The following is a 24,690-nucleotide window of genomic DNA, read 5'->3' on the forward strand; positions in this document are numbered from 1 at the left end:
CAGAGTAAAGTTTCCCAACTGTTCCATCTCTAGAAATGTCATGAAATGTCATGCATTCAGCTAAAATAAAATAAAATCTACTAGAAGGCTGGCTAGGGTTTGGAACATTCTTGCAAAGTATTTTGTGAAAAACAACATTTTTTAAAATGTTTTCTTTATTTTCAAGTGTCAAATTTAAAATGTTGGGAAGTCCGACTCATGCTAAATATACTGGAGACCAGAAAATATCTGGTGAATGGAGTCGGCCAATATTCAGCATAACCGGTCTAATCTAATTCGACATTTTTCAGTTTGTGACCGTATGAGAGGCGGACATCTTTTTCTTCTAGATTGATCATTTTCAAGTGAATCCTATTTTTTATGTGTTCTGTTTATGGTTGTTTACAAGGAAACAGAATCGGTATCAGCCCTTAAAACCAGAATCGTGTGTTTCTATTTCACCACAAGAATCTGTTTTTTAATATTATCAGACAAAGAGGTGTCCAACATAAATTTTAGAGACACTTTTGTTTTGCTTTGTTTATTTTTATTGCAGCTTCAGCACTTCTCCTTTTCATTATTAAAAATCCTGTGAACGATCCTCTGTGTAAAGAATCACAAATGTTCTCTATTATTAATACCCTGTTGAAACGTGTGTGTGTGTGTGTGTGTGTGTGTGTGTGTGTGTGTGTGTGTGTGTGTGTGTGTGTGTGTGTGTGTGTGTGTGTGTGTGTGTGAGAGAGAGGAAACCAGACATTTAGGTGTATTTACCATTATTCAGTTGGAGTTGGTTTATAAAAAACTCAGATTATTTGATGCAAACCCTTTTAGAGGAACTTTAATCTGATGACGAAAGAGAAGTGGGGGCAGGTTGGGTTAAGAACCATAAAATGTGGAATTAGATCTCGATGAGGAACCACCTGCAGCTTTTTATTGTTTCAGTCATATTGTAAGAAACATGAGGCGTTACTCAGAGTTATGTTAGAAAGCTACAATAACAGTTAGAGGTTTGCTTTGATCACAGCAGAATCAGGCATTTAAGAAAATCAGAGGTTTACAATTTGAGCCAGAATTATTTGTCGAATTGAGTCATTAAAAGTTCAGAAAAGACAAACTTCTGATTTATTCATTCAGATCTTAAGTTTTATAGTCGATTGTAGTCTTTAAAATCCCTTTGATTTACCTGGTGTGCGCGCGTGTGCTTACGTGCGTGCCTGTGTGTCTGATGAAACCCAGGACATCTCCCGCCTGCTGCTGCTCAGCACTACAAACACTGTGTGGAAGACTATTTAAATACACACTCTCTTAGCCTGCCCCCTACTGTTGCCCAGTCTTCCTTTCAAACACACATGCATGCACTTTCACACACTCTGGGGAGAATACACGCCTAAATCACCTCGTGGGGAAACAGAATTACTGTGGAGCCTAAATGTTTCTTAACTGAGTCTTAGCTGATTTTTTTCCAGCCTCGTTTTCCTATTAAAGTCCAATTAAGCCGTTTGGAGATGGGCCTGGGTCAGAGGACTTTGTGGAGCATACTGCCTCTCCTGGTGTACTGTGGAACTGCTCATCTATGATCTAATTAGTTTGTCACACTTTTTGAAAAAGTGTGTTTTAATTCACTTTTTTGTCAGTTAAGTGAGTAAAAACCTGAATTTTCCACCCACTGTGGCTATGAGTAAGTCTTTTTCCCACCTCTTTAAAAAAATAATTAGTTTTTTCAAAACTTTTGCCAAAAATTAAATGACATCAGTTCTTCTACATTGTTGTTAAAAATACCAATCTAGTTGTTTTTGACCACTAAAGACAGATTTAAGAGATTTTTTTCATCTAATCACTTTTAAAACATTTTTATAGCTAAGAAGTTTTAAAAATAAACATTTTGGTTTTATCTTATTTCAGTAAATTAAGTCAGAATCATTTTAACCAGGATATATTTTCTAAATTCAAGTAATTTGTGAGAATTTTCCACAGCTTGTTAACAGACTGACCCCACATCTCCCCACCTGACTCCTGCAGTTCTCACATTGACCAGTTGGTGTCCTCCTTGTCTCGTTTCCTCACCTGGAAGGAATATTGATTTGTGTCTGTTTGGATTCAGCGACAATTACAGCAGAAAGGCTTCAAACAGTGCACCTTTGCTCTTGGATCAATGCAGAAAATCATTCAAATCACTTATTCGTTGACTTTTCTGACATATTTTGTGTAAAAACTCAGTAGTGTGCACACCTGTTATGTGTTATAACATCCTTATTCTTTTTTCTGTTGTTCTCCTGTAGCTGAAGAGAGTTAAGCACCAGCAAGTCAAGCAGTCTCCTCCCTACCCTTCCAGACCTCCCCCTCCTCAGCCCTGCCGTGCTGCACCTTCTTCTTCATCACACCTCTACAGCTTTCTCCTGAAGACTATCAGAGCTACACAGGTCAACGACTCCCACGCCGGCCACCATGATCACCTCGGAGCTTCCAGTCCTCCAGTAAGCTACACACAGTACACTCAGCGTTTCATAAACGGCCACAGATCATGTGACAAGTACCTTAGTAACAAACTAATGAGTAGGAGTTGGGTTTATTTCCGGGTTTAAGTGCGATTCCTCTGAATACCTCACTGTTAACGCTTCCAGGGACTCCTCCAATGAGTCTGGAGCAACAGAAGCTGTGGGTCTGAGCATGAGCATGGGTGAGATGGAAGACCCCGAGATGAAAGGGAAGAAGAAAAGAGGGAGGCCCGGAAAACAGGCGCAGGTAGGAGCTTCTTACGCGTCTTTAGTTCTGTTCATTTAGATTCTCTAAAGCATTTTTACGTCAAAATCCAGCAAGCGACTGTCTTTTATGTTTTTAACAATTATTTCTTTTCTTTGCCAAAGACGTTCAATAAGAAGCCTCGGAAGACGCCGGCAGAGAAGCCCATGGGGATGGTCAGAGGCCGGGGGAAGGCAAACGGCGTGGCTCAGCACAACGGGAATGCAGGAGACCCCGTCACGCTCTTTGAAGTCGTCAAACTTGGTAAAAGTGCAATGCAGGTAAGGGCAAAATGCTTTAAATAATTATCTTGGCTGTTTCATTTAGCAGCATCTCTAACGAACCCAAAGAGTGTTTGTTCTTGTGTGAAATGCCTCATTTGAAGTCTGTTTTGATGGTTTGGATTGTTCGTGTTTGCAGTCTGTAGTGGACGAGTGGATCGAGTCCTACAAACAAGACCGGGACCTGGCACTCCTGGACCTGATCAACTTTTTCATCCAGTGCTCGGGTTGCAAAGGTGAAGCTGCTTTTATGTTTCACACACATAAACGTCCAACAAGCGAGTCGGTATTTACGTTGAAACCAACTAAGGCCGTGTTTTTGTTCCCAGGCACTGTGAGGATAGAGATGTTCAGGAACATGCAGAACGCAGAGATCATCCGTAAGATGACGGAGGAGTTTGATGAGGTAACCGTGTGTTTCGGTGAACCGAGGACGGTCACAACGTGGAACTGGACATTATCATCAGGTGTGACGCAGCTTCAGCTGAAAGAACGCCCCTTCTCTCACTGTGTCTGCAGGACAGTGGCGACTATCCTCTGACCATGCCAGGCCCCATGTGGAAAAAGTTCCGCTACAACTTCTGCGAGTTCATCTGCGTTCTGATCCGCCAGTGTCAGTACAGCATCATCTATGACGAGTACATGATGGACACGGTGATCTCCCTCCTCACTGGGCTGTCAGACTCACAGGTCCGAGCCTTCAGGCACACGTCCACGCTCGCAGGTATCCTTAAGAGCAGCTGGTGATGATTATCGGACAGTTAATAATAGCTATTAATCACATTCACACATACGCTTATGTCTCTGTGTAGCGATGAAGCTGATGACGGCGCTGGTGAACGTGGCTCTGAACCTCAGCATTCACCAGGACAACACCCAGAGACAGTACGAGGCCGAGAGGAACAAGATCGTTGTCAAGCGGGCCAACGAGAAGCTGGAGCTGCTGCTGCAGAAGAGGAAGGAGGTTGGATCGTGGTCTTTTTTCACCCCTAAATATCCCCCTAAAGTCTAAAAGAAAATACATCTGAGAGGAAATCTTAATTGTATAACAAACAGCAGAGATTAGAATCCTTTAATTTATAGATAATAAAACACAAAATGTGCGTCTCCAATGCAGCTCCAGGAGAACCAAGATGAAATCGAGAACATGATGAACTCCATCTTCAAGGGCATCTTTGTGCATCGCTACAGGTAAACATTCAGTTTATCGTCTTATTCATCATCTACAAAACGTATTGTCTGAAAGAAAGCAGGTTACCATGGCAACGTTTTTACTTCGTAGGGATGCCATCGCTGAGATCCGAGCCATTTGCATCGAGGAGATCGGTGTGTGGATGAAGATGTACAGCGACGCGTTTCTCAACGACAGTTATCTAAAATATGTTGGCTGGACTCTCCACGACCGGGTGAGCCGTCCCTCCCGTCGGCGCGTTTTAAACTCGCCGAGGGGGCGCTGAGCTTCACCTACTTCTTGTTTTTCAGCAAGGAGAGGTGCGTTTGAAATGTTTGAAGGCTCTGCAGAACCTCTACACAAACCGAGAGCTGTTTCCAAAGCTGGAGCTTTTCACCAATCGCTTCAAGGTGAAATTGTGTTTTTTGTGTTCATTCTAGCTCCTCGCTGCTGTTTCCCACTTTAATGCTTTGATTTCGTGTTGGCAGGACCGAATAGTCTCGATGACGCTGGATAAGGAGTATGACGTGGCCGTGGAGGCCATCAGACTGGTTACACTCATCCTGCAGTGAGTAGCTTTGCTGCTTCCTATGGAAAACCGTATTTCCTGTCCCATAACTTCTGAAAACCACGGTAACACGGCTTGCTCTGATTGGTTGTTGCAGGGGCAGTGAGGACGCCTTGTCGAATGAAGACTGTGAGAATGTTTACCACCTGGTTTACTCTGCTCACCGACCGGTGGCTGTTGCTGCTGGAGAGTTCCTTCACAGGAAGTGAGTCTTATCTAATGTAGTTTCTGCATCTGTATCACTGGAATTAAATTATCGTCTCGCTCTTTTCACAGATTGTTCAGTCGCCACGACCCACAGGCAGAAGAAGCCCTGGCTAAACGCCGAGGGAGGAGCAGTCCCAACGGAAACCTCATCCGCATGCTGGTCCTCTTCTTCCTGGAGAGCGAGGTAACACGCCCTCATGATACTTTCGGTGTTTGACTCGGAGGCACACAAATACAAAACTCAGATGTGGTTTCTTGGTGTTTTGGTGCATAGCTTCACGAGCACGCAGCGTATCTGGTTGACTCGCTGTGGGAAAGTTCACAGGAGCTGCTGAAGGACTGGGAGTGCATGACTGAACTACTGCTGGAGGAGCCAGTTCAGGGAGAAGAGAGTAAGGACAACACTTCAAACGAGCCGAAAGATGGCTTCCTCTCCTTTAATATCTCTCTCTCGCTCTCTCTCTCTGTGTGTGTGTGTGCAGTGCTTTCAGACAGACAGGAGAGCGCGCTGATAGAGCTGATGGTGTGCACCATCCGACAGGCAGCCGAGGCACATCCACCTGTTGGCAGAGGCACTGGCAAACGGGTGGGTTATTCACTCTAAAGTTACAGGGTTCAAGGTCGAAATGAGTCTCAGTTTTGGCCTATTTAGCTTTTTGTCTGTCTTTGCTTGTTATCGTAGTGTGAAAAGTTAAATCAGAAAGTTGTTTATCACCGCCTGTTAGTAAGTTTTGCTCCCGTTTGTCCAGGTTCTGACAGCAAAGGAGAGAAAAACCCAGATAGATGATAAGAATAAGCTGACTGAGCACTTCATCATGGCTCTGCCCATGTTGTTATCTAAGGTAAGGCTCTGCTTTAAAAGCTGCTTCCTGCAGAGGAAAGCCCAGAGCGCGGCGTGTGATTAATGTCTAGGATGGAAGATCGATGTGCTTGTCCACATAAATGATCCAAGTGTTTTAGTCTGGTTGTGGAGAGCGTTGCTGACCGTCTCTGAGAAGTGTGCAGAGTAGGTAATAGATGTGTGAGGATTTGTGTCCTTGTCTCGTTCCTAACAGTACCAGGCAGATGCCGAGAAGGTCGCCAATCTTCTGCAGATCCCGCAGTTCTTTGACCTGGACGTGTACAGCGCCGGGCGCATGGAGAAGCACCTGGATGCCTTACTGAAGCAGATCCGGCTGGTGGTGGAAAAGCACATTGAGACGGACGTGCTGGAGGCCTGCAGCAAAACCTATAGCATCCTCTGCTCGGAGGAGTACACCATCATGAACCGCGTGGACATCGCCCGCTCACAGCTCATCGATGAGATGGCCGACCGGTTCGCACACTCGGTTGAGGAGCTGCTGCAGGAGGTACGGCAGGAGAGATAAACTTTATGATCAGAACTAAGAAATCTATACTTGTCTCGGCTTTTCTTGAAATCATTTCCTCTCAGGAACTCCAAAAATCACGTATCTGCTGCAGAGCAGTTCACATTACTAACAGTGTTGCTGCTTTATTTAAACCTTTATGTGGGGTCATGGTTGTTTTAACGGACTCTAAAACATGTTTATTTTAATTCAGGGTGAGGAAGCGGATGATGACGACATCTACAACGTTCTGTCTACCCTTAAGAGACTCACAGCCTTCCACAAGTACGACTTACCCCTTTAATCTCTGTGTAGAAATAAAAAATTGAACCAAAAATATCCAGACATTCACATCAAACTATTAAGGATAGCAGATTTTTAATCCCCAGTTCTGTTTTCAGCGCCCATGACTTAACGCGGTGGGATTTGTTTGGAAATTGCTACCGCCTCCTTAAGGCGGGCATCGAGCAGGGCTCCATGCCGGAGCAGATCGCCGTCCAGGCGCTCCAGTGCTCCCACTACTCCATCCTCTGGCAGCTGGTGAAGATCACTGAGGGCGTTCCCAGCAAGGTGCTCAACTTGCCTCCACTCAGATCTCAGGCTCATCTGAGGTCACGAGCTCAGTTTAAGATATTATTTCTGCTCATGGGTAGAACTTTATTCATTTTTATTGACGTAATTATGGTTCACTGCTGGTGTTACCATCACTGTGTTAATAATGTGTTAGGGATGAAAGTAAAAGTCAAAGGAAATGTGTTTCCTGTGCTGTTGGACAGAGAGTGCATCGACTGTTCTGCCTACTAACGTTAATTAAAACATCAGCATTTCATTCTGCTTCACATCGGAGGTGTTTTATTGATTTCTACCCGAGCGTTAAGTGTTTGTGACACGTCTACTAACGATGTTTGTGCTGCCTTGTTTTTTCAGGATGACCTCATCGCTCTCAGGAGAGTGGTCAAGTCTTTCTTGGCCGTGTGCCAGCAGTGCCTGTCCAATGTCAACACTTTAGTAAAAGAACAGGTCAGAACGAGAGTTTACCTTCTGGCTTATGGAACTAGGATTGGGACGATATCACATTTAACTTGTAACATGTTTTGTTACTGTGATTTTTGTTTTGCAGCATGTAATTTGTGTTTTGTAACATGTAACTTTGGTACGTAACATAAAACTTTTATTTAGTAACTTGCAGAAAAAAATCAGCGTACAAATTTCAAATCACAAAGTTTTGCCTTTTCTTGGGCATTTTTTTCTTCTAGTTTCTCCAGAAAAACTGTGGTTTTTTTGGACTCTTTACTTTTCTGCTTCTGGTGCTGTGAAGCTTGGAGGATTTGCTATTTTTTTTTTAGCTTTTTTCACTTTTTTTTTTAGCTTTTTTCACTTTTTGAGCATTTGTTATGATGCGTAACTATGGCAGCAAGCTGGTTTACAATCGGGAGCAGCTGATTAACATTGGAAAGACTGAAATAATACCTCAACTGAAGCCACAAATCCCAAATGAGCTAAAACGCAAGAAGCGTGGATGCAGAGCGGGAGCAAAACAGAGACAGAGAAAGAGGGAATTCAAACCATCGCCTCCATCGATCATAATGGGCAATGTGAGATCACTGGCCAACAAGATGGAGGAACTCCAAGCCCTTTCAAGGACTCAGCCAGAGTTTCAGCAGTTTTGGAACCACTGGAGGAGATAATGTAAAGAAGGATTCTCCAGAGAATCAAGAAAATGATGGACAACCCTGAGCATTCTCTTCACAAGACTGTCCGACAACGGAAGAGTGTCTTCAGTCAGAGGCTTCTTCAGTTTCGCTGCAACACTGACCGCTACTGGAGATCCTTCCTGCCAACAGCCATTGTAATATACAATAACTCTTTGACGACTTGATTATTATTATTATTCTGAGCTACTACAGCAATCAGTTTCCCTCTGGTATTAATAAAGTATTTTAGAATTGAATTGAAACACAACTTTCAAAACACAAATCTCAGTCTACAGTTACAAAACTCAAGTCTACAAGTACAAAACACTTTGTCCCGATTCTAGCTTGCTTCAAACAGGAATTGTCTTGGACAGGAATCCAAGACCCACGATTGGCTGGTCAGACAAAACCTGTCATTGGTTGGAAAGGAAGCTAAAATTGGGACAAAATGTTTTGTACTTGTAGACATGAGTTTTGTAACTGTAGACTGAGATGTGTGTTTTGAGAGCGGTGATTTGAAATTTGTACATTGATTGTTTTCTGCAAGTTACAAAATGAAAGTTACAGTTACAAAACAGGTTACAAAGCTTGGTACAAGCTGCTTGTGATATTGTCCCAGTCCTATTTCCATTCTGGCTGGGCTGGCCTTTAGTTTCTGTTAAGTCAAGTCGGTCCCCCTCTCTCTCCTGCAGGCGTTCATGCTGCTCTGCGACCTGCTGATGATCTTCAGCCACCAGCTGACCTCTGGGGGGAGGGAGGGCCTCCAGCCGCTCGTCTTCAACCCTGACGGCACTCTGCAAAACGAGCTTCTGAACTTTGTCCTGGATCACGTCTTCATCGACCAGGATGATGAGAACCAGAGCATGGGTGAGGAGGATGCTTGACGCCCCAGCGATGGTTGTGACTGGAACTGAGAGGATGAGCCATACCAGCGATGCCATTTATGTTCCGACATTAGAAAAAAAACAGACTTGAATGGCACTTTTAAGTTATGCTGCAGTTGTGGTATCTGGTTGAAAATGAACCTACTGGTGTTTTATGTACCGCAGGCGGTAAATGACATTCTTCTGGGTCAAGTTGGTGTTAAACTGCAACGATTATAACTTTAGACAAAGAGCTTTACAGTCAACCAAAATGCTGTACAGAAGGCAGAGTAAAAACAAGAAACACACTCAGAAAATACAAAACACTAAAAGTATTAAAGATAATCACAGCAGACAAAGAAACCAAGCACTGTAGGTGAGCCAACAAAAGGCAAAACCCTACAATAAAACCAGAGATGTCACGGCATGTTAAAACCACTCAACCCTCTCATCAGGGACCGAACAGATCAAAAACGAGGGTCCAGTTCATGTCTTCCAATAAAATAGTGGGTCCACAACAAGTTTTACGTTCACAATCCAACATACCACTCCAAACTTTCAAAATATTCTTCAGATGTGTCTTTTTCCTGCAAGGTTTTCATCACAGCTTCTGTTAGCATGCTAATACGTCCTTTAGTACCTACCCACTGTAGCCAACAACGGTAGACGTGGTGGTGATGTTGATCATTTCGGCTCAACTGCTGGCCTTTTGACTCTGAACCCAAAAAAGGCTGCAGGGCAGCGAAGCAGCTGGCGGAAAACGTTAAAAGAATCAGTGACTCCACCCCTAGCCAATCAGTGACTTGACAGTCGCTAACGTAACATTTTTTCGTACGCTTGGAAACATTAAGGCAGGTAGTGAAAAGTTAGTGGTAATGTGGTACCCGTTACTGATGGAAATTCTGTCCAACTGAGCGTGATTCGAGTCAAGCTGAGTAGACACGAATGGAATCACAGCTATAATAGCTTCAAACCTTCACAACACCGACCCTGATGCAGAATCTTTGGATCCACGTCTTACTTGATAGGCTTCAACTAAGGCTGGGCGATATGGCCTCAAATCTATATTGCGATATAATCTGAAGCATGTGCTGTAACGATATATATTGCAATATATTTTTTCCTCTGTTTATATATGTCAAAATGACATTCTTTTAAATATCCTCGTGGCAAATATATGCCACTTGAGGCACATAGGCCTCCTCCTCCGCCCACTCCATGCTCGCAGTCACTGCCAGTTGCCCCAGTGTCGGCAGGGTGCACATCTTAGTGACATCATGCGTTATCGTGGTATTGCGATATAGCCAAAAACTATTATTACCCAATTTTATGTCATTTCTACCTTATATCCAGGGTCCGAAATAAAATTTTTGACTCAGCGGCCAAGTTGGCTGGTAATGATGAAAATCTACCGGCCAGGCATATTTTTACCGACCAAAATTCTAAATGATCTACCTAAAGCATGTTATTCTATATTATGTTGATTCCAAACAGAGAGGAGTGACAAAATAATTAAAACATCAATTAATAAGAAAAACAACTCTTTTGTCATTTTACTATTTATTTATTTTTTAGAGATGTTTTTATGAACTCTTTAATTGAAATCTAGTCAGACTCCTTGTTTTCTCTGACATAGCCATTAGCGCCGAGACCGTGGGTGTCACCAGTAGACACTCAGATTGAGCACATGGAAGTGCAGGCAATATGGCATTTGCTGTTTTCATGTTCTCGAATAGTCTCAAGCTTCATTGTCTTATTTCCTATGACACACGAGTTGTTACAGTTCTTCTCTCGAACGTGCTGGCGGCAAACGGTGCAGCTCATTTGCACATATCAGATTCTGGTTCATAGCGTAGCCATTGTCTCACGACTCCACCATCTCCGGTTCGCCACTTTTCACAAAATCTTCTGGTTGCCACTGGTCCTGGTGGTTTTTCTTCCAGTTCGACGAGTTTTCTTTTGGAAGGCTGGCTGACTCCAGTTAAAAACCGCCACATTTCACCGCTAGTTTTAACACGAAGCTAACCGCTAACTTGATAAACTGATTGAATGGGATAGGCGGAAATTACGTTGGATGCGGCGCCCACGTTTCGCGTACGTTGCATGCAGGCGGGAGGAGTATCAGAAATCCATGGAAGATGACTGATAAACATAACTAATTTGGTGCAAACATTTACTCGCTATGTGGCAGATAGAGCTCAAAAATTTACTCGCCAAACGGAGCAATTTGCTCGCATTTGGCGAGTGGCGAGTGTTAATTTCGGACCCTGCTTATATCGTTTATATTGCCCACCCCTAGCTTCAACTATTAGTCAAGAGGTCAAAAGTGTCAACACCTACTCTCATGTGTGTAGCTTGAACCGACTGTGGTCCAAGTCATCATCAATTCAACAAAATCTCACATGAGAGGATGGTTTAGTGATAAAGTCAAACCTCTCATGGTCTGAAATCTGATTTAGGATTGTGATTGGCGGATGCCTGCATGTCGGGTACCTGTAAAGTTGAGTGACTGTCACACGTACACTGATGGCGATGCTCAAACGTAACGTGGTGTAGCTCTAGAATCACACCCGTAAAGTTTTAGCCCCGTTTTGGTGCATTTGCCATCAGACGAGTGGAGGATTTCTGCTTTTTCTTCATCCCTTCTCGTTCTTCCCGTTTGTTTCTAGAAGGAGACGAGGAGGACGAAGCCAACAAGATCGAAGCTCTTCACAAGAGGAGGAACCTGCTGGCAGCTTTCTGTAAACTCATCATCTATGACATCGTAGACATGCCTGCTGCTGCTGACATTTTCAAACACTACATGAAGGTTAATATGTTAATGAGGCTCATGACATTAAACTTCCCCTCTAAAGGGTTTGCTCTGAACTTAAAGCAGTGACCTCGTTCACGTTCATGCCTGTTTTCCCTCTGCCTCAGTACTACAACGATTACGGTGACATCATCAAAGAAACGCTCAGTAAAACCAGACAGACTGATAAGATTCTCTGTGCCAAGACTCTCATCCTCAGTCTGCAGCAGGTGAGCCGAGAGCAGCGACGTGCTCTTCTTTCGCTTACGCGGTCGTTTTCACGTAATGAATCCTGATGTGTTTGTTTTCACAGCTGTTCAACGAGCTGCTGCAGGACCAGGGTCCCAACTTGGACCGAACGTCGTCTCACGTGAGCGGCATCAAGGAGCTGGCTCGCCGCTTCGCCCTCACCTTTGGCCTGGATCAGATCAAAACCAGAGAAGCTGTTGCGACGCTTCACAAGTAGGATCTGAGGGATTTTATATCGATCTGTGCTTGGGTTTAAAAGTTTTTATCATTTTCGTCTCGTCTCATCCCAGGGATGGAATAGAGTTTGCCTTCAAGTATCAGAATCCTCGAGGACCAGAGTTCCCTCCCATCAACCTGGCCTTCCTGGAGGTTCTGAGCGAATTTTCCTCCAAACTAATTCGCCAAGACAAAAAGACGGTGTAAGTTCTCGTTTTCCAGGTCAGGGAAAAAAGAAGATAAAATCTTTTTTTCTGAATTTCTGTGCAATTTTCTCTTCAGTCACTCCTACCTGGAGAAGTTCATGTCGGAGTCGATGTCGGAGCGTCGGGAGGATGTGTGGCTGCCACTGATCTCGTACAGGAACAGCCTGCTGACGGGCGGAGACGAGGACCACATGTCCGTCACGTCGGGCTCCAGCAGCAAGACCGGCTCAGTCCGCAGCAAGAAGGGACGACCGCCGCTGCACAAGAAACGCATCGAGGGTGAGCGGCCTGGCTTGTACCCTCCTCATCACCGTCGCATTAGCTGACCTCCATGTTTTTATTTTCAGAAGAGAGCAGTGTGGAGAGCTCTTGGATGATGCGTAACGACACCCTCCAGACACCGGGGGCGCTGCAGACTCCCCAGCTCACTTCAACAGTCCTCAGAGAGAACAGGCCTGCAGAACACTTGCCAGATCCAGACTCCGAGCCGGGATCAGAGAACGACTACGTCCACAAGTATGATGATAAAAAATAACACCCCCCTTCTTCCTCATTACCAAACCGACTTGTGTCGTTAACTCGAGACTCGGCTGTCTCCAGTCCTCAGATGCAGATGTCGTGGCTCGGCCAGCAGAAAATGGAGGAGGTGAACAGGAAGGACAGAACAAGCATGAACTACATTAAGTCGCGCAGCAATCAGGGCGTCAGGCAGACCGTGTAAGGCTTTATTAAACACAGAAGACTTAAGGAACTTCCTGTTTCAGTGGCGTTTACTTTTCCAGGCGCGGCCTGATGGAGGATGATGCTGAGCCCATCTTTGAAGATGTGATGATGTCATCACGGGGGCAGCTAGAGGACATGAACGAGGAGTTTGAGGACACCATGGTGATCGATCTGGTGAGTTCCGCCTTCGTTTAAAACCTGTTTTAGTTTTATTCAAATCTCACAACTTCCGTTTGATTTTCAGCCACCATCGAGGAACAGACGTGAGCGAGCCGAGCTGAGACCAGACTTCTTTGACTCAGCGGCAATGATAGAAGACGAGTCGGTATGTGGGATTTGGAAACAGTTTAAAGAAACACTGTTTGGTTAAATTATAGAAAGAACATATTGGTTCTATTCACATTTAATGCAAACACACCAAATTTAATTCCACATTTATCACCCTTTTTGTCTTTTTTTTTGACATCCTCTCTCCTCTCCCTACTTCCAGGGGTTCACCATGCCCATGTTCTGATCTGGACAAAGTAACGTTCCTGTTATCAGCACCCACACCAGGAGTAAAATGGGGGGAATGGGGGGAGGGTTTGGGAACCCAGATCACCTGCCAATCAAACTCTAAAGAAGAAGAAAAATAACTGTTAGGCTGTCGGTCTCTGACACGATGGAAGGATGTTTTATGAATCCGACATCAGCTGGACCTCACCTGGAATCCTTTTGGAGGTTCCATAATCTGGTCTGAACTATTAGAGAGCTGTGTCCTGTCCATGTTCTTCCTCCTCCTCCTCCTCTTCTTCTGCTGCCCGTCGGTTTATCTCTCGTTAGCGGTGGATCCGAAGGCGTTCAGGCCGCTTCAACCTAGTCGGCCTGTTCAGTTCTCCCGTTACAGCGACGCTTATGGTCAGCATCTCGGAGCACCAAGACCCTCTGTACAGCCCCCCCACCCCTTCTATTGGTGTCGCACTTCGGCCCTTCTATTAAACCCAACATGGAGAGGATATCCGTACTAAAATGTTCTACTTTGCTCCTTTTAGGACCCACAGATCTCTCTTCTCTGTTCACTATCTCTCGTCCGTGGTGTGTGATGTGCTCGTGAAGTCTTGGTGGTGATAATGGTTGAGTACTGGCGCACTCGCACACAGATCATCAGCTGTGGGCTGACCCGAAGGAAGGAACCCAACTAATCCTGTACTTGTCCACAAATGAAAGGTTTGATTGTGAAAGCGCGTCTTGAGGCCAATCTTGGGAGAGAACACCCCCCCCCCCCTCCACACACACGCACACACACACTCCAAATAACGGCTTTTTTAAGTTACAAAAACTTTTAAAAAAAGATAATAAACATATTTTCAATTCTGTAGCTTTAGTACTAAAGTTTTAAATCAAGTGTGTTTTGTTTTTGTCTGATGTTTGTACAGTTTTTGCTTTTTTTAAAAATATGTATCATGTTTGTTGCCAAATTGTGGCCTACATACTCTAAAGTATATTCCATCCCTCCCCTCCTCATCCCAGACGGTTAACAACAAAACCAGCTTCTACGCGCTGTATGATCGGATTGTAATCGTCACACACTTAAGTATTAATGCAGAAAATCTGTGCCGTTGGTCCATTTAACAGGTCGAAACTTATTTTGCTCCTGAAAGCAGTGTTACCAAACCCAAGAAGCTCGTCGTTGTCATTGTTTATATCCATATGTGACGGATCTTTGTCTGGCGGATGTGTTTGAATGTGTTTTGAATGTTCTCAGCCATATCTTTATCCACCATTCTTTTGGGCAAATCAATCATTTACCACCTTTGCTCATTGGCTCAGAGGCAGTCCTGTAAATATCAGAGACAATTGCATCGATTCTGCAGTGCAGTTGATATTGGTTGCCCTAAAATACTCTAAAAGCCTGATTTTTTTTTTTCTGTGAACTTAAATTCTTTTTAATAAAATAAACCTTGTATTCAAACTGACCACTGGTTTGGACTCTTAAACGTTCAGCTACAATAGGAGCTAAGACCCAACATACAAATCTGCAACAGCCAATGAACAAATCTGTTTCATTTTATAAACAAAAAGGGATGTTTAGATATTTTTTAAAATAATTTTCTTATGTAATAAATAAAATCTGCCAAACTAAATAACATTTTTATATTCTGACACCAAACACCATCAAAGCAATGTTTGTAACCAATATCATTTGTTTTCTCAGCTAATAGGCATACAAAAGGAATTTAATAAATTTTTTATTATCAATTAATGAGATTCAAGTAATTCAGTTAAAAATTTAACATGATTAAAAAAGTGTTATTCTGCATAAACGTTTATGGGTAAGTATTATAGTATTTATGGGTTAGGGTTGTGATTTTTCACACACGGCAGTAAAACTGATTCTGAAACCTTTGGAAATCACTAAATCACCACAAGAGGGCAACAAAATCAAATAAAAATAGCAAGGAGGAAAATCATGAGGAAAACTTTTGAAATGGTATTTTTTGTTCTTGCTAAATAAGTTTAATAAAACATGTTTATTGTGATAAAATGAAAATAAAAATAAAATTTTTGGTATGGAAATGAGAAAATGATTTAGTTTTGATATTTTTTATTCAAAATTAATTAGGCTAATATTTTTTACCACCTAAGAATAATAAATTATATAAATATATATATTTAATATTTTAACAACCAAAAATGTACATTTATTTCATTGTTTCTGATGAGAAAACCCAACTTCTAAACTTTTTAGACTCAGAATAAACACTAGACTCTTGTTTCAGTGTTTGATACAACTTCCTGATTCTTGTACAACTCTGACCTGCTGATACCAAATATGGTCTTACGATTAATCACCAATAACGGAGTACAATTTTTTTAATTTAATACTGATTAACCTGATTATGATGGAAGAAACAACATGGAGGACAGCAGGCACACCGGGGACTAAGAAGTTAGCACAAGTCTCATTTAACTAAAATCAACATCCAATTTTCAAATCCATGAAGTCAAACAACAGTGACTCATTGTTTATTTTATAGATGAAAGAGCAGCAAAAAGGCACAGTCCCAGAATATGAAAAGTGTGTTTTGGTGGAGGTCAAATATGACTACATATTCAAGCCTTAAGGGGAAAACACTAAAGTACTTTAATGCCTTAATAAACACATTAACTACAGTATGTTTGTGTTTCCTGCTAAAATAATGTCTTTCAGAGGTGAAGATCATATTTCACACAGATTTGTTCAAAAGTTAATAATAGCCAATATGGCCACTGCTGAATCTGCAACCACAGAACTATTAAAGTAATTTAAAATGTGTTTTTGGGAGATCTGATGGACATAAAACCCTGATTCTAGTCAAAGTAACAATAATTCATTTAAGTCTAAACTGTTTATTATGAAACCCAATAACAGAAACCAGGCACGGTGCCTCGCAGCAAGAAGGATGCAGGTTCAAAGCCCTGCTACAGCAGCTCCCAGCAACCGTACTCGGGTAGATAAGTGAAATGAGTCCCAAGAGGATGTTTACTCAATGCTTTGATTGGAGTGATGAACAGCGAGGACCAGTCCGGTCTGCTGAGGGGGTTCCTACAAGAACCGGGTCACTCAGCAGTGTAGGTGTACAGTCGGGTCGGATCGCTCTCACAGGGGAATGTTGGCGTGCTTCTTCCACGGATTCACCTGCTTCTTGCTGGCCAGCACCTCCAGATCCCTGCAAATCCTTTTTCGGGTTGTCGCCGGCTCGATGATGTCATCGACAAAACCTGATTAATTCAGATGGGTGCCATTTAACCTACGGATCAGGAACTAGGAATATGACATGTTTGTGTCTGGTTAACAGCAGGTTTACCTCGGACAGCAGCCGGGAAGGGGTTGGCAAACTTTTCCACATATTCAGCCTCTGCCTCAGCTTGGTTCTCCTTTCCTCTGAAGATGATCTGAACAGCGCCCTGGGAACATTCAGATGATGAACGGCGGCACTTTGAATCAAGTAAAAACACAGAGACAACCTTAAGAGTGGGTTTGTACTTTCGCTCCCATGACTGCAACTTCAGCTGTCGGCCAGGCGTAGTTCATGTCACCTCTCAGGTGTTTAGAGCTCATGACATCATAGGCTCCCCCGTAAGCCTGGAATAAAGACCAGAACAGTTATGGTGGACTATCAACGCAGCTTTTGGCAGCATGTTTTAATGGCTGTCATCCACGGATGTCTGAGTGGCCTCCTCTTGGATAAACCGCTTATGTCCTGAAGCATTGATGAGCTAAAGGCTGCAGATGGCTTTCATGGTGGTTCAAGCAAATGTTTATGTACACATAGACACTTTTCAAAGTGGCCAAAATCTCCATCCGAAGCGCGTTGATTCAAGCAAACTTAACAGTTTGATCATCCAGACCGAGAGTCAGGAGGAGTGGCTCTGGAGCCACAAATAAAAAACACACTTCTGTTTTAAAATATTGTTACAATTAAGTAACTTTTCAATGGACTAATTAAGCAGCATTTCCATAACTGAGTGAAAATAAAAATACCAGTAATATTTAGATTTTTTTGAAATTTAATACAAATAAACATCCTATAGAAACAAATCCATCCACCTTTTTGCCTTTTTTTTTTCATTTAAAACTTAATAGAGACAAAATGATGACAAATTTGTAGAATTGGCATTAATCTCAGAATTCTGGGAAAAAAGATGCCTCTTGTTCAGGCCCTTTTCTGTAGAATTTCACAAAAACTCAAATAGTTATTTTCCAAAAGGTCTTGTATCCATTGAGGCTCTAAACGAGTTTTATTTGGATGGGCTGAATGTGATCAACAGCTGCAGACGTCAGCGATAGGAGCTACAGGTGGACACACACCTTTCTGGTGATGATGGTTATTTTTGGTACGGTAGCTTCTGCAAAAGCAAACAGGAGTTTGGCTCCGTGTCGGATGATTCCCCCGTACTCCTGGGCGGTGCCTGAAGACGACAGTCACAGCAAATAAAGGGAATTTTCTGCTTTCATGTGAAATATTTAAAAAAGCCAATAAAAGCCCAAACATCTGAATGCTCCTAATGGAAATTTCCAAACTAATTTGTGTATTTCTAAAAGTTACCTGGCAAGAATCCTGGAACGTCCACGAAGGTGATGATGGGAATGTTGAAGGCATCACAGAAGCGAACAAAACGAGCTCCTTTTACTGACGAGTTGATGTCCAAACAACCTGAGGAGCAGAACAAACTTCTCTAAGCTAAAGTCCAGCTGGGTATTTTCAGCTCCACGCTCACGCCGACTTACCAGAGGCGACTTTAGGCTGATTACCCACAATGCCCACTGTGCGCCCATTCATTCTGGCAAATCCAACCACAATGTTTTTAGCGTAGGTCGGCATGATCTCAAAGAAGTCCCCCTCGTCCACTATCTGAACATTTAGAGTTAGTTTTACTTCCAGCTGGGAAAAAAAATGTGTGTGTGAGTGTGTGTGTGTGTGTGTGTGTGTACACATACAGCGTGAATGATGTCCAACATGTCGTAGGCTTTCGTTGACTCAAAAGGGACGACTGTGTCCAACGACTTCACCAAACGATCACTCGAAACAAAATAAGTAAATCAGACAGGAGCTGAAGAATTTGGCACATAAAAAAGGTCTAAATGCTACAAGGACAACTTCAGTAGCAAAGTAGAAAAAAAACAAGCTAATTTTTATTTTGTGGCAGGTTTTTTAATTTTATTTTACATAAAATCATTTAACAACCTATCTTTGTGATTCATAACTGAATTAAATCCATTTATGATTTTTTTATTTAAAGAGCAAATCAGCTGTTTTGCTGATAAACTACATAAATGAGTGTCTAATCGTGCTGCAGACACGTGTGGTGAATAATTTGGCACTTTAGTGCATCTTTGTTAAAATTTAAATATTCTGCCTAAAACTGTCAGTGATGCGCCCTCGTCAGGTGAAAACTCTGCACTGCATTTGAATTTAAATCTGCCATCGCTATTGACTAAGAGGTACACTATGACGTTTGCTGGTACATTATGATGTCACAATGTCCTTGTGAGCCTGTGTGTGTGTTTGTTAGCGGCTCCGCCCTCCTGGTCTGCCAGGCAACGGCATTTGTTGCATTTTTCAAAAATAAAGTGGGAGTGGAGTAAGACTGGTAGGGGGTGACTTGCTCTTTAATAAATGTTCTGAAACAATATTGTTACCTGAAATTTTATTAATTTAACAGTTTTTAATTTAGTACTTGGTCAGTTTATGGATTTGTTTGATTAACTTTACTTAAATGTTTGATTAGAAAACTGAGCTGTTCACATAATTAAGAATCAACAGCTGCTTAAATTCAGAATTCAAATGTTGTGCTTCCACTGTTATTAGTGACACGCAGGTTATGTGGAAAGTGTCTAGATTTCGGCCATCAATATCAGCAATACAAAAACCCATTTTGGTTGATCTCTAGTTTCAAAATTCAAAAATGCAAAATAAAGCAATTCCAAATAAATAAACTGGGGTAATAAACTAGCTTAAAAATGAACAAAAGCAATAACTTCACATGTATTCATCTCAGATCTCGACTCTAATTCAGTTCTGACCACGATAGATCGCCACGGCGACACATCCAGCTGAAGAACAAATGCTTTTTTGATATTACACCAATTCTACTTCATAGCAGTTTCTTGGTTCCCAGACGGTTTCAGATGCAGTTTATGAATATTTGTCTATTTTGAAACTCAGATGTACTAAAAATCAGATTTTCTCTGTTAGAAATGTTTAAACCAGCATGTTGCCGCGACACTGGGTCTCCATCAGGGTCTTTGTTTCCACGATGAAAAAAGGACCTCCACATCTGAAGCATCAACAGATCACCTATGTGAGCTCCTAACGGTGCACCCTCAAAATAAAATACATGTTTCTTCACCTGGGGTCCTGGCACTCCCTGATGGGGGCGGGGTCCTGGTTGCTAAGCGGAAGGAAGTTGAAGAAGTCTCGCAGGTAGAGCAAGGCCTCGACATCATTCTCAAAAGCGCGATGAGCCACACCTGAGAATAAAAAAACAAATTAATAAACTAGGGGTTGAAATTAGCGTTGGGACGATAATCAATACATCAATGAATTACGATAGATAAAAAATGAACTCAATCATTTTTCCAGCCTCAACATATCGAGGTTAAGTACAACTCTATTATTATTATTTATTATCTGAAGTGCCGTTTTAGTTGTTGACACCTGATAGGCTATTGTATTTATTGTCTTGGAGAGAGGGGGTCTATTTTATTGTTTTTGGTGCAATGTTTTCTAACAGAGAGTGAAAGTCCTTATTTATTTATTTATTTAGCTCGTTTTATTTATTTTTTTATTTGTTCTGGACATTTCCTTGTTAAATAAAGGTTTACTGTTGCATTTTAAAGGGTGTACCTGCATTATTATGATATATTAACAATACAATAGTGGTTATTTTGGTCTTGATAATATCGACAAAAATATCGTTTGTCGTCAATAATTTGTTGGACAAAATGTTGTCCAGCAAAATTTGTTATCGTCCCAGGCCTTGTTGGACTTAACTTAAAAAAATGTACTTAATTAATTAGAGGCTTTGCAATTAATTAATTAATCTTGATTAATCGCATTTTAAGGTAACTGTCGTGGGATTTGTTGGGATGTGTAAATATCAGTATGTGTGTATATATTGAATCTAATGGGGATCGAAATAAGAGATATATGGATATAGTTGCTGGATATACCTGCTTTCTACCAACTACAAAGCATAAAGGTAAAAAAGTAGACTTTTTTTCTTCATGAAGTGCGATTTGTGATGAATCATTTAATAGTAGTTTTAGTTGTGTTTGGAGCACAGAAAAACGGTTACATGGTCTTGTAGCCCAGGCTCTGTAGTTCTTTTAGAGGTGCAGCTTGTTCACTTGTATTGATGTTTAGGGCACAAATTTTGATGCTTACATTTTTTAGCCCCAACTGCGGATGATCGGGCTCAAGCGTTCATTTTTAACTCTTTTTTTTCTTATTAATTGTAATTAACATGTAAAATCACCTTTCCAAAAAATAAAAACTTTATTTATCTAATGTTTTTGCTAAAATTGGAAACCCAGAGCACTGATGTCCTCCCTACTCCAGCAGGCTGTCACCAACTATTTAAAGACTCCATTTTCACATGTAAAATACAGACCGGACACCGCGGTGTGAGTTTTAGCGCCACCGAGCTCTTCTTGAGTCACATCTTCATTGGTGACAGACTTCACTACATCTGGTCCTGTGATGAACAGGTAAGATGTGTCCTGTAAACACAACATCAGGTGAGTGAGAATACCTCCACAGGTTTAGTGTGTCTACGTCAGCAGCTTCATACTTTAACCATAAAGGTGAAATCCGTCAGGGCAGGGGAGTAGACGGCCCCACCCGCACAAGGACCCATGATGAGGGAGATCTGAGGGATGACTCCTGAAGCCAACACATTCCTCTGGAAGAAAATAAACATATTTTGCTTGAAGTTTGTTCGTGAAATAACAAGAAACTACTATTTGGAGAATTATCCACACCAAAAATATATCCGCATATCCAGCCAGGGATTCCACCCCCTCCTGGATCCGAGCTCCTCCAGAGTCATTCAGTCCGATAACGGGAGCCCCAACGGTCAAGGCTTGATCCATGATCTGACATTTTACCACAAACGGCAGAAACACGCAAACACACTCACGTGATCAGTCATTGTTAAACAGATGATTTGACACATCAGTGAAAAGTGAACAAGTCCAGAAAGGTTGTTTACCTTACAGATCTTCTGAGCATGAGCTCCAGACAAGCTGCCACCAAACACCGTGAAGTCCTGCAGGAGGACAAAGATCAATTCATTCATCAGAGACAATTTTAAATTCCACAACATTTTCTGTGCAATAGTTACATACCTGACTGAACACGTAAACCAGCCTGCCGTTGATCCTGCCTCGGCCCGTTACAACGCTGTCCCCAGGGAACTGAGAAGTAAAAAACAGGTTTTACCCTCCCACCATCTTAATGGGTGACCACGTGAGGAAAAGTTGACCATTGAGCAGGGTTGATGGTTTATCCCTTGAGGTCCACATGGCAGGAGTGAGCACCACCTCACCCTCACCCCTGCCATGTGGACCTCAAGGGATAAACCATCAATCCTTCTCAATGGTCAACTTTTCTCGCAGGGTCACCCATTAAGACAGTGGGAGGGTTAAAAGGGAAAAAAATGGGGGAATTCTTTCTTTGTTTCTGCCGAGTTCTTCACCAGTTACCTTGTTAGCATCCTGCTCCATTCCAAAGTCAGAGCATCGGTGCTCCACAAACATGTCTGTCTCCACAAAAGACTCAGGGTCCAGCAGGAGTTCTACTCGCTCCCTGGCTGTCAGCTTACCCTACACCAGATCAATGCAAAGGTTATTACACACACACACACACACACACACACACACACACACACGTTTCAACAGGGTATTAATAATAGAGAACATTTGTGATTCTTTACACAGAGGATCGTTCACAGGACCACCAGGTCACGGCCTTTAAATTTCCAAAAAACGATTTCCAACTAAAGGCCGTTGGTGAGAACGGGTGATTTCCTTTAAACACGCACTTTTAGACTTGATTTCTTGCAAATTGTATGAATGGTTTATTCTTCCAAAAAAAAAAAAGGTTCAAAATTCATTCAAAATGTTCTACTTTTCATCCAACGAAAATTAACCTTAAATTAAATTATCAGGTCTAAAAATGGTCAAAAAATCATTTAACCAAAATCCTCCTATCTACCCGGACACTTGGCAAACAAACATTTTCCACCCGCCTCCCCATGTGCTACTAATCAGCTTAATGACTAAGGCGTGTCCAAAAAGTTCACAACTACATCAATTTACCAAAAAATAAAAAATTAACACATTTAAATTGCAAACTTAACTTATTATAAAAGGAATGATAAGAAATTCTAAAAGAAATGTATAACTAACAGAATTATGCTATTTTACTGAAATGGCCACCACATTCCGGCCCCTAATTCATGTTTAACACGAATTACATCTATACCTCTAACAAGTGGCCGTTACAAAATGAATCATTAACATAAACAAACCTGTGGACACCAAAGCCAAGTGAAAAATCTTCTGCTTTAGGGACAGAGTTACTCTAGATTGATCAATGGTAATGAGAAGTGGTGATGCAGGTTTATTTTAAGATGTAAACTCGATTTATTTAGATATTTTATTCTTCAACTATTTATATTTTCTCAAGTTTAAATAACTGCGCAAAACTATATTAACACTAATTTATTCGCTTCACAAGGAGATGGACGGGCTTCATCAGAAGGCTTTTATTTGGACATTGGTTCTTTTCTGAAAGCATCAGAAGTCTTGTTTTGACATTGATCTAGGTTTTGAAATGAGGTTTTGTCTGAATAAAATAGACACATCTACTTTAAACTGCATGTTTTGACACGTTACTGTCTGTCACAAGCGCCTGATCATTTGTTTATTTTCATCTTTTTAAATAAAAATGACCAGAGTTGGATAAACATTAAAAGTTGATTTCTATAAAGCTAGCAGGGTGAAACTCAACATGTCTGTCTCAACAGTAAAGCAAAGTCTCTCCTCACTAGACAGGTGGAAGTAAACGATTGTAGCAAACTTAAACAAGAAATAAACACAAAAAATAAATAAAACAGAAGGAAACGATCTACAAAGATTAAAATAGAAAATATATTAAATAAAACAATATTGGTCAAAAGGAATAAACGTATGCAGTTTCTTTTATAAATGTTTAAAGGCTTAAAATGTTGTCAGTGTGAGTGGACACCCCAACAGGAACTGGTGACAAAGAGCAACAATGTTTACCGATTTCAAACAACAAAATACACATTTGTAACCAAGTAAAAAAAAATGTTTAGATGTAAGTGGAAAGTTGACTTCACCCTTTGGTGCTGTGCATCTATTCTCTTCTGACCTCCCCCCATTTGCGCTGCCTTCCGTTTCTTCTCAATTCTCTCCTTAACGGACAAATGGCTGACCGAGTACCAGCGACAGTCACTTTGGATGTTCGTCTGCAGCAAACACGCTGATTTTGCGCCATATTTGACTTGCACCAAAGACCTGTAGGACACCCTTAGACCATTTATCAGTCCACAACTGTTACGGGCTAGACCGAAGGCCGCCATGTTGCTGTGAAAGGGCTGTGACGACAGCGGGTCAGAAGTGACAAGCAGATATTTCAGCCAATAGCTGACAGGGGGCGAGTTCTGGTAGCCAATGAGAAAGAATATCTTTACAGGGCACAAAAGGGCGGGACTTAATGACTTTCCCTGAAAATCTTTGGAAAAAATATTCCCTGAACTGTGTTTAACAGGTGGAACATATTTGTCTCGCTACAGAAAACGTGAAATATCTAAAAAGAACTAAAGTTGCTTGAAGGCGGTAGTTGAGCTTTTGCTATGTCTTTTAATACTGTGAGAATTCCAGTGTGCTGCCCAACCGTTTGTTTTTATTCCCTTTATGCCCATCACCAGCAGTCAGGGCAGCGGTATGCCCTGGACAGACCACTACAAGTTCACAAGAGCAGCAGTTTTATTCAAAAATAAAGTAATAATTACAATAAAAAAGTTAATAAACAATAAAAACAACAATCAATCAAATAAGCAAAACGAACACGTTTTTTAAATTGATTTATTCTTATTAATTTTGT

General features: G+C 41.7%; 2 protein-coding genes across 2 annotated transcripts in view; one reads left to right on the forward strand and one right to left on the reverse strand.

Annotated features, from left to right (window-relative positions):
* stag1a (STAG1 cohesin complex component a) overlaps nt 1–13,740 on the forward strand; it is a 53,621-nt gene extending 39,881 nt beyond the window's left edge. The window contains exons 2-32 of the mRNA XM_015969625.3: nt 2,259–2,453; nt 2,601–2,721; nt 2,844–2,999; nt 3,139–3,235; nt 3,329–3,405; nt 3,519–3,723; nt 3,812–3,963; nt 4,117–4,190; nt 4,282–4,405; nt 4,482–4,580; nt 4,659–4,738; nt 4,836–4,943; nt 5,015–5,129; nt 5,220–5,337; nt 5,428–5,531; nt 5,695–5,787; nt 6,001–6,294; nt 6,506–6,576; nt 6,693–6,861; nt 7,219–7,311; nt 8,678–8,852; nt 11,518–11,657; nt 11,768–11,869; nt 11,953–12,101; nt 12,179–12,307; nt 12,387–12,589; nt 12,658–12,826; nt 12,911–13,027; nt 13,093–13,207; nt 13,278–13,358; nt 13,524–13,740. Of these exons, the coding sequence (XP_015825111.3) occupies nt 2,425–2,453; nt 2,601–2,721; nt 2,844–2,999; nt 3,139–3,235; nt 3,329–3,405; nt 3,519–3,723; nt 3,812–3,963; nt 4,117–4,190; nt 4,282–4,405; nt 4,482–4,580; nt 4,659–4,738; nt 4,836–4,943; nt 5,015–5,129; nt 5,220–5,337; nt 5,428–5,531; nt 5,695–5,787; nt 6,001–6,294; nt 6,506–6,576; nt 6,693–6,861; nt 7,219–7,311; nt 8,678–8,852; nt 11,518–11,657; nt 11,768–11,869; nt 11,953–12,101; nt 12,179–12,307; nt 12,387–12,589; nt 12,658–12,826; nt 12,911–13,027; nt 13,093–13,207; nt 13,278–13,358; nt 13,524–13,547 (3,783 nt within the window). The 5' untranslated portion in view covers nt 2,259–2,424 and the 3' untranslated portion in view covers nt 13,548–13,740. The remainder of the gene's footprint in view (nt 1–2,258; nt 2,454–2,600; nt 2,722–2,843; nt 3,000–3,138; nt 3,236–3,328; nt 3,406–3,518; nt 3,724–3,811; nt 3,964–4,116; nt 4,191–4,281; nt 4,406–4,481; nt 4,581–4,658; nt 4,739–4,835; nt 4,944–5,014; nt 5,130–5,219; nt 5,338–5,427; nt 5,532–5,694; nt 5,788–6,000; nt 6,295–6,505; nt 6,577–6,692; nt 6,862–7,218; nt 7,312–8,677; nt 8,853–11,517; nt 11,658–11,767; nt 11,870–11,952; nt 12,102–12,178; nt 12,308–12,386; nt 12,590–12,657; nt 12,827–12,910; nt 13,028–13,092; nt 13,208–13,277; nt 13,359–13,523) is intronic.
* A 2,283-nt stretch (nt 13,741–16,023) lies between these two features.
* On the reverse strand, nt 16,024–24,199 carry pccb (propionyl-CoA carboxylase subunit beta). The gene is made up of 15 exons (XM_015969628.3): nt 23,924–24,199; nt 22,263–22,382; nt 21,906–21,974; nt 21,770–21,826; nt 21,540–21,653; nt 21,350–21,460; nt 21,170–21,278; nt 19,907–20,027; nt 18,495–18,576; nt 18,285–18,408; nt 18,103–18,210; nt 17,865–17,965; nt 17,040–17,138; nt 16,861–16,960; nt 16,024–16,774 (listed from the first exon to the last, which is right to left on the reverse strand). Exons 1-15 carry the CDS (start codon nt 24,164–24,166, stop codon nt 16,653–16,655), a joined length of 1,680 nt encoding a protein of 559 aa, XP_015825114.3. The 5' UTR covers nt 24,167–24,199; the 3' UTR covers nt 16,024–16,652.
* Nucleotides 24,200–24,690: the final 491 nt, after the last annotated feature.

This window comes from Nothobranchius furzeri, chromosome 18 (assembly GCF_043380555.1).
Source record: "Nothobranchius furzeri strain GRZ-AD chromosome 18, NfurGRZ-RIMD1, whole genome shotgun sequence".
In the NCBI taxonomy this organism is placed as follows: domain Eukaryota; kingdom Metazoa; phylum Chordata; class Actinopteri; order Cyprinodontiformes; family Nothobranchiidae; genus Nothobranchius; species Nothobranchius furzeri.

Excerpts from the sequence above, each read along its gene's own strand:
- pccb (XM_015969628.3), bottom strand. The coding sequence starts at position 24,166 with ATGGCGGCCTTCGGTCTAGCCCGTAACAGTTGTGGACTGATAAATGGT. Across the intron at positions 21,461-21,539 it reads GATATGCGGATATATTTTTG|AGGAATGTGTTGGCTTCAGG; the intron begins GTGTGGATAATT and ends ATTTTCTTCCAG. Across the intron at positions 17,966-18,102 it reads CGTTCCAGGATTCTTGCCAG|GCACCGCCCAGGAGTACGGG; the intron begins GTAACTTTTAGA and ends TGTCGTCTTCAG.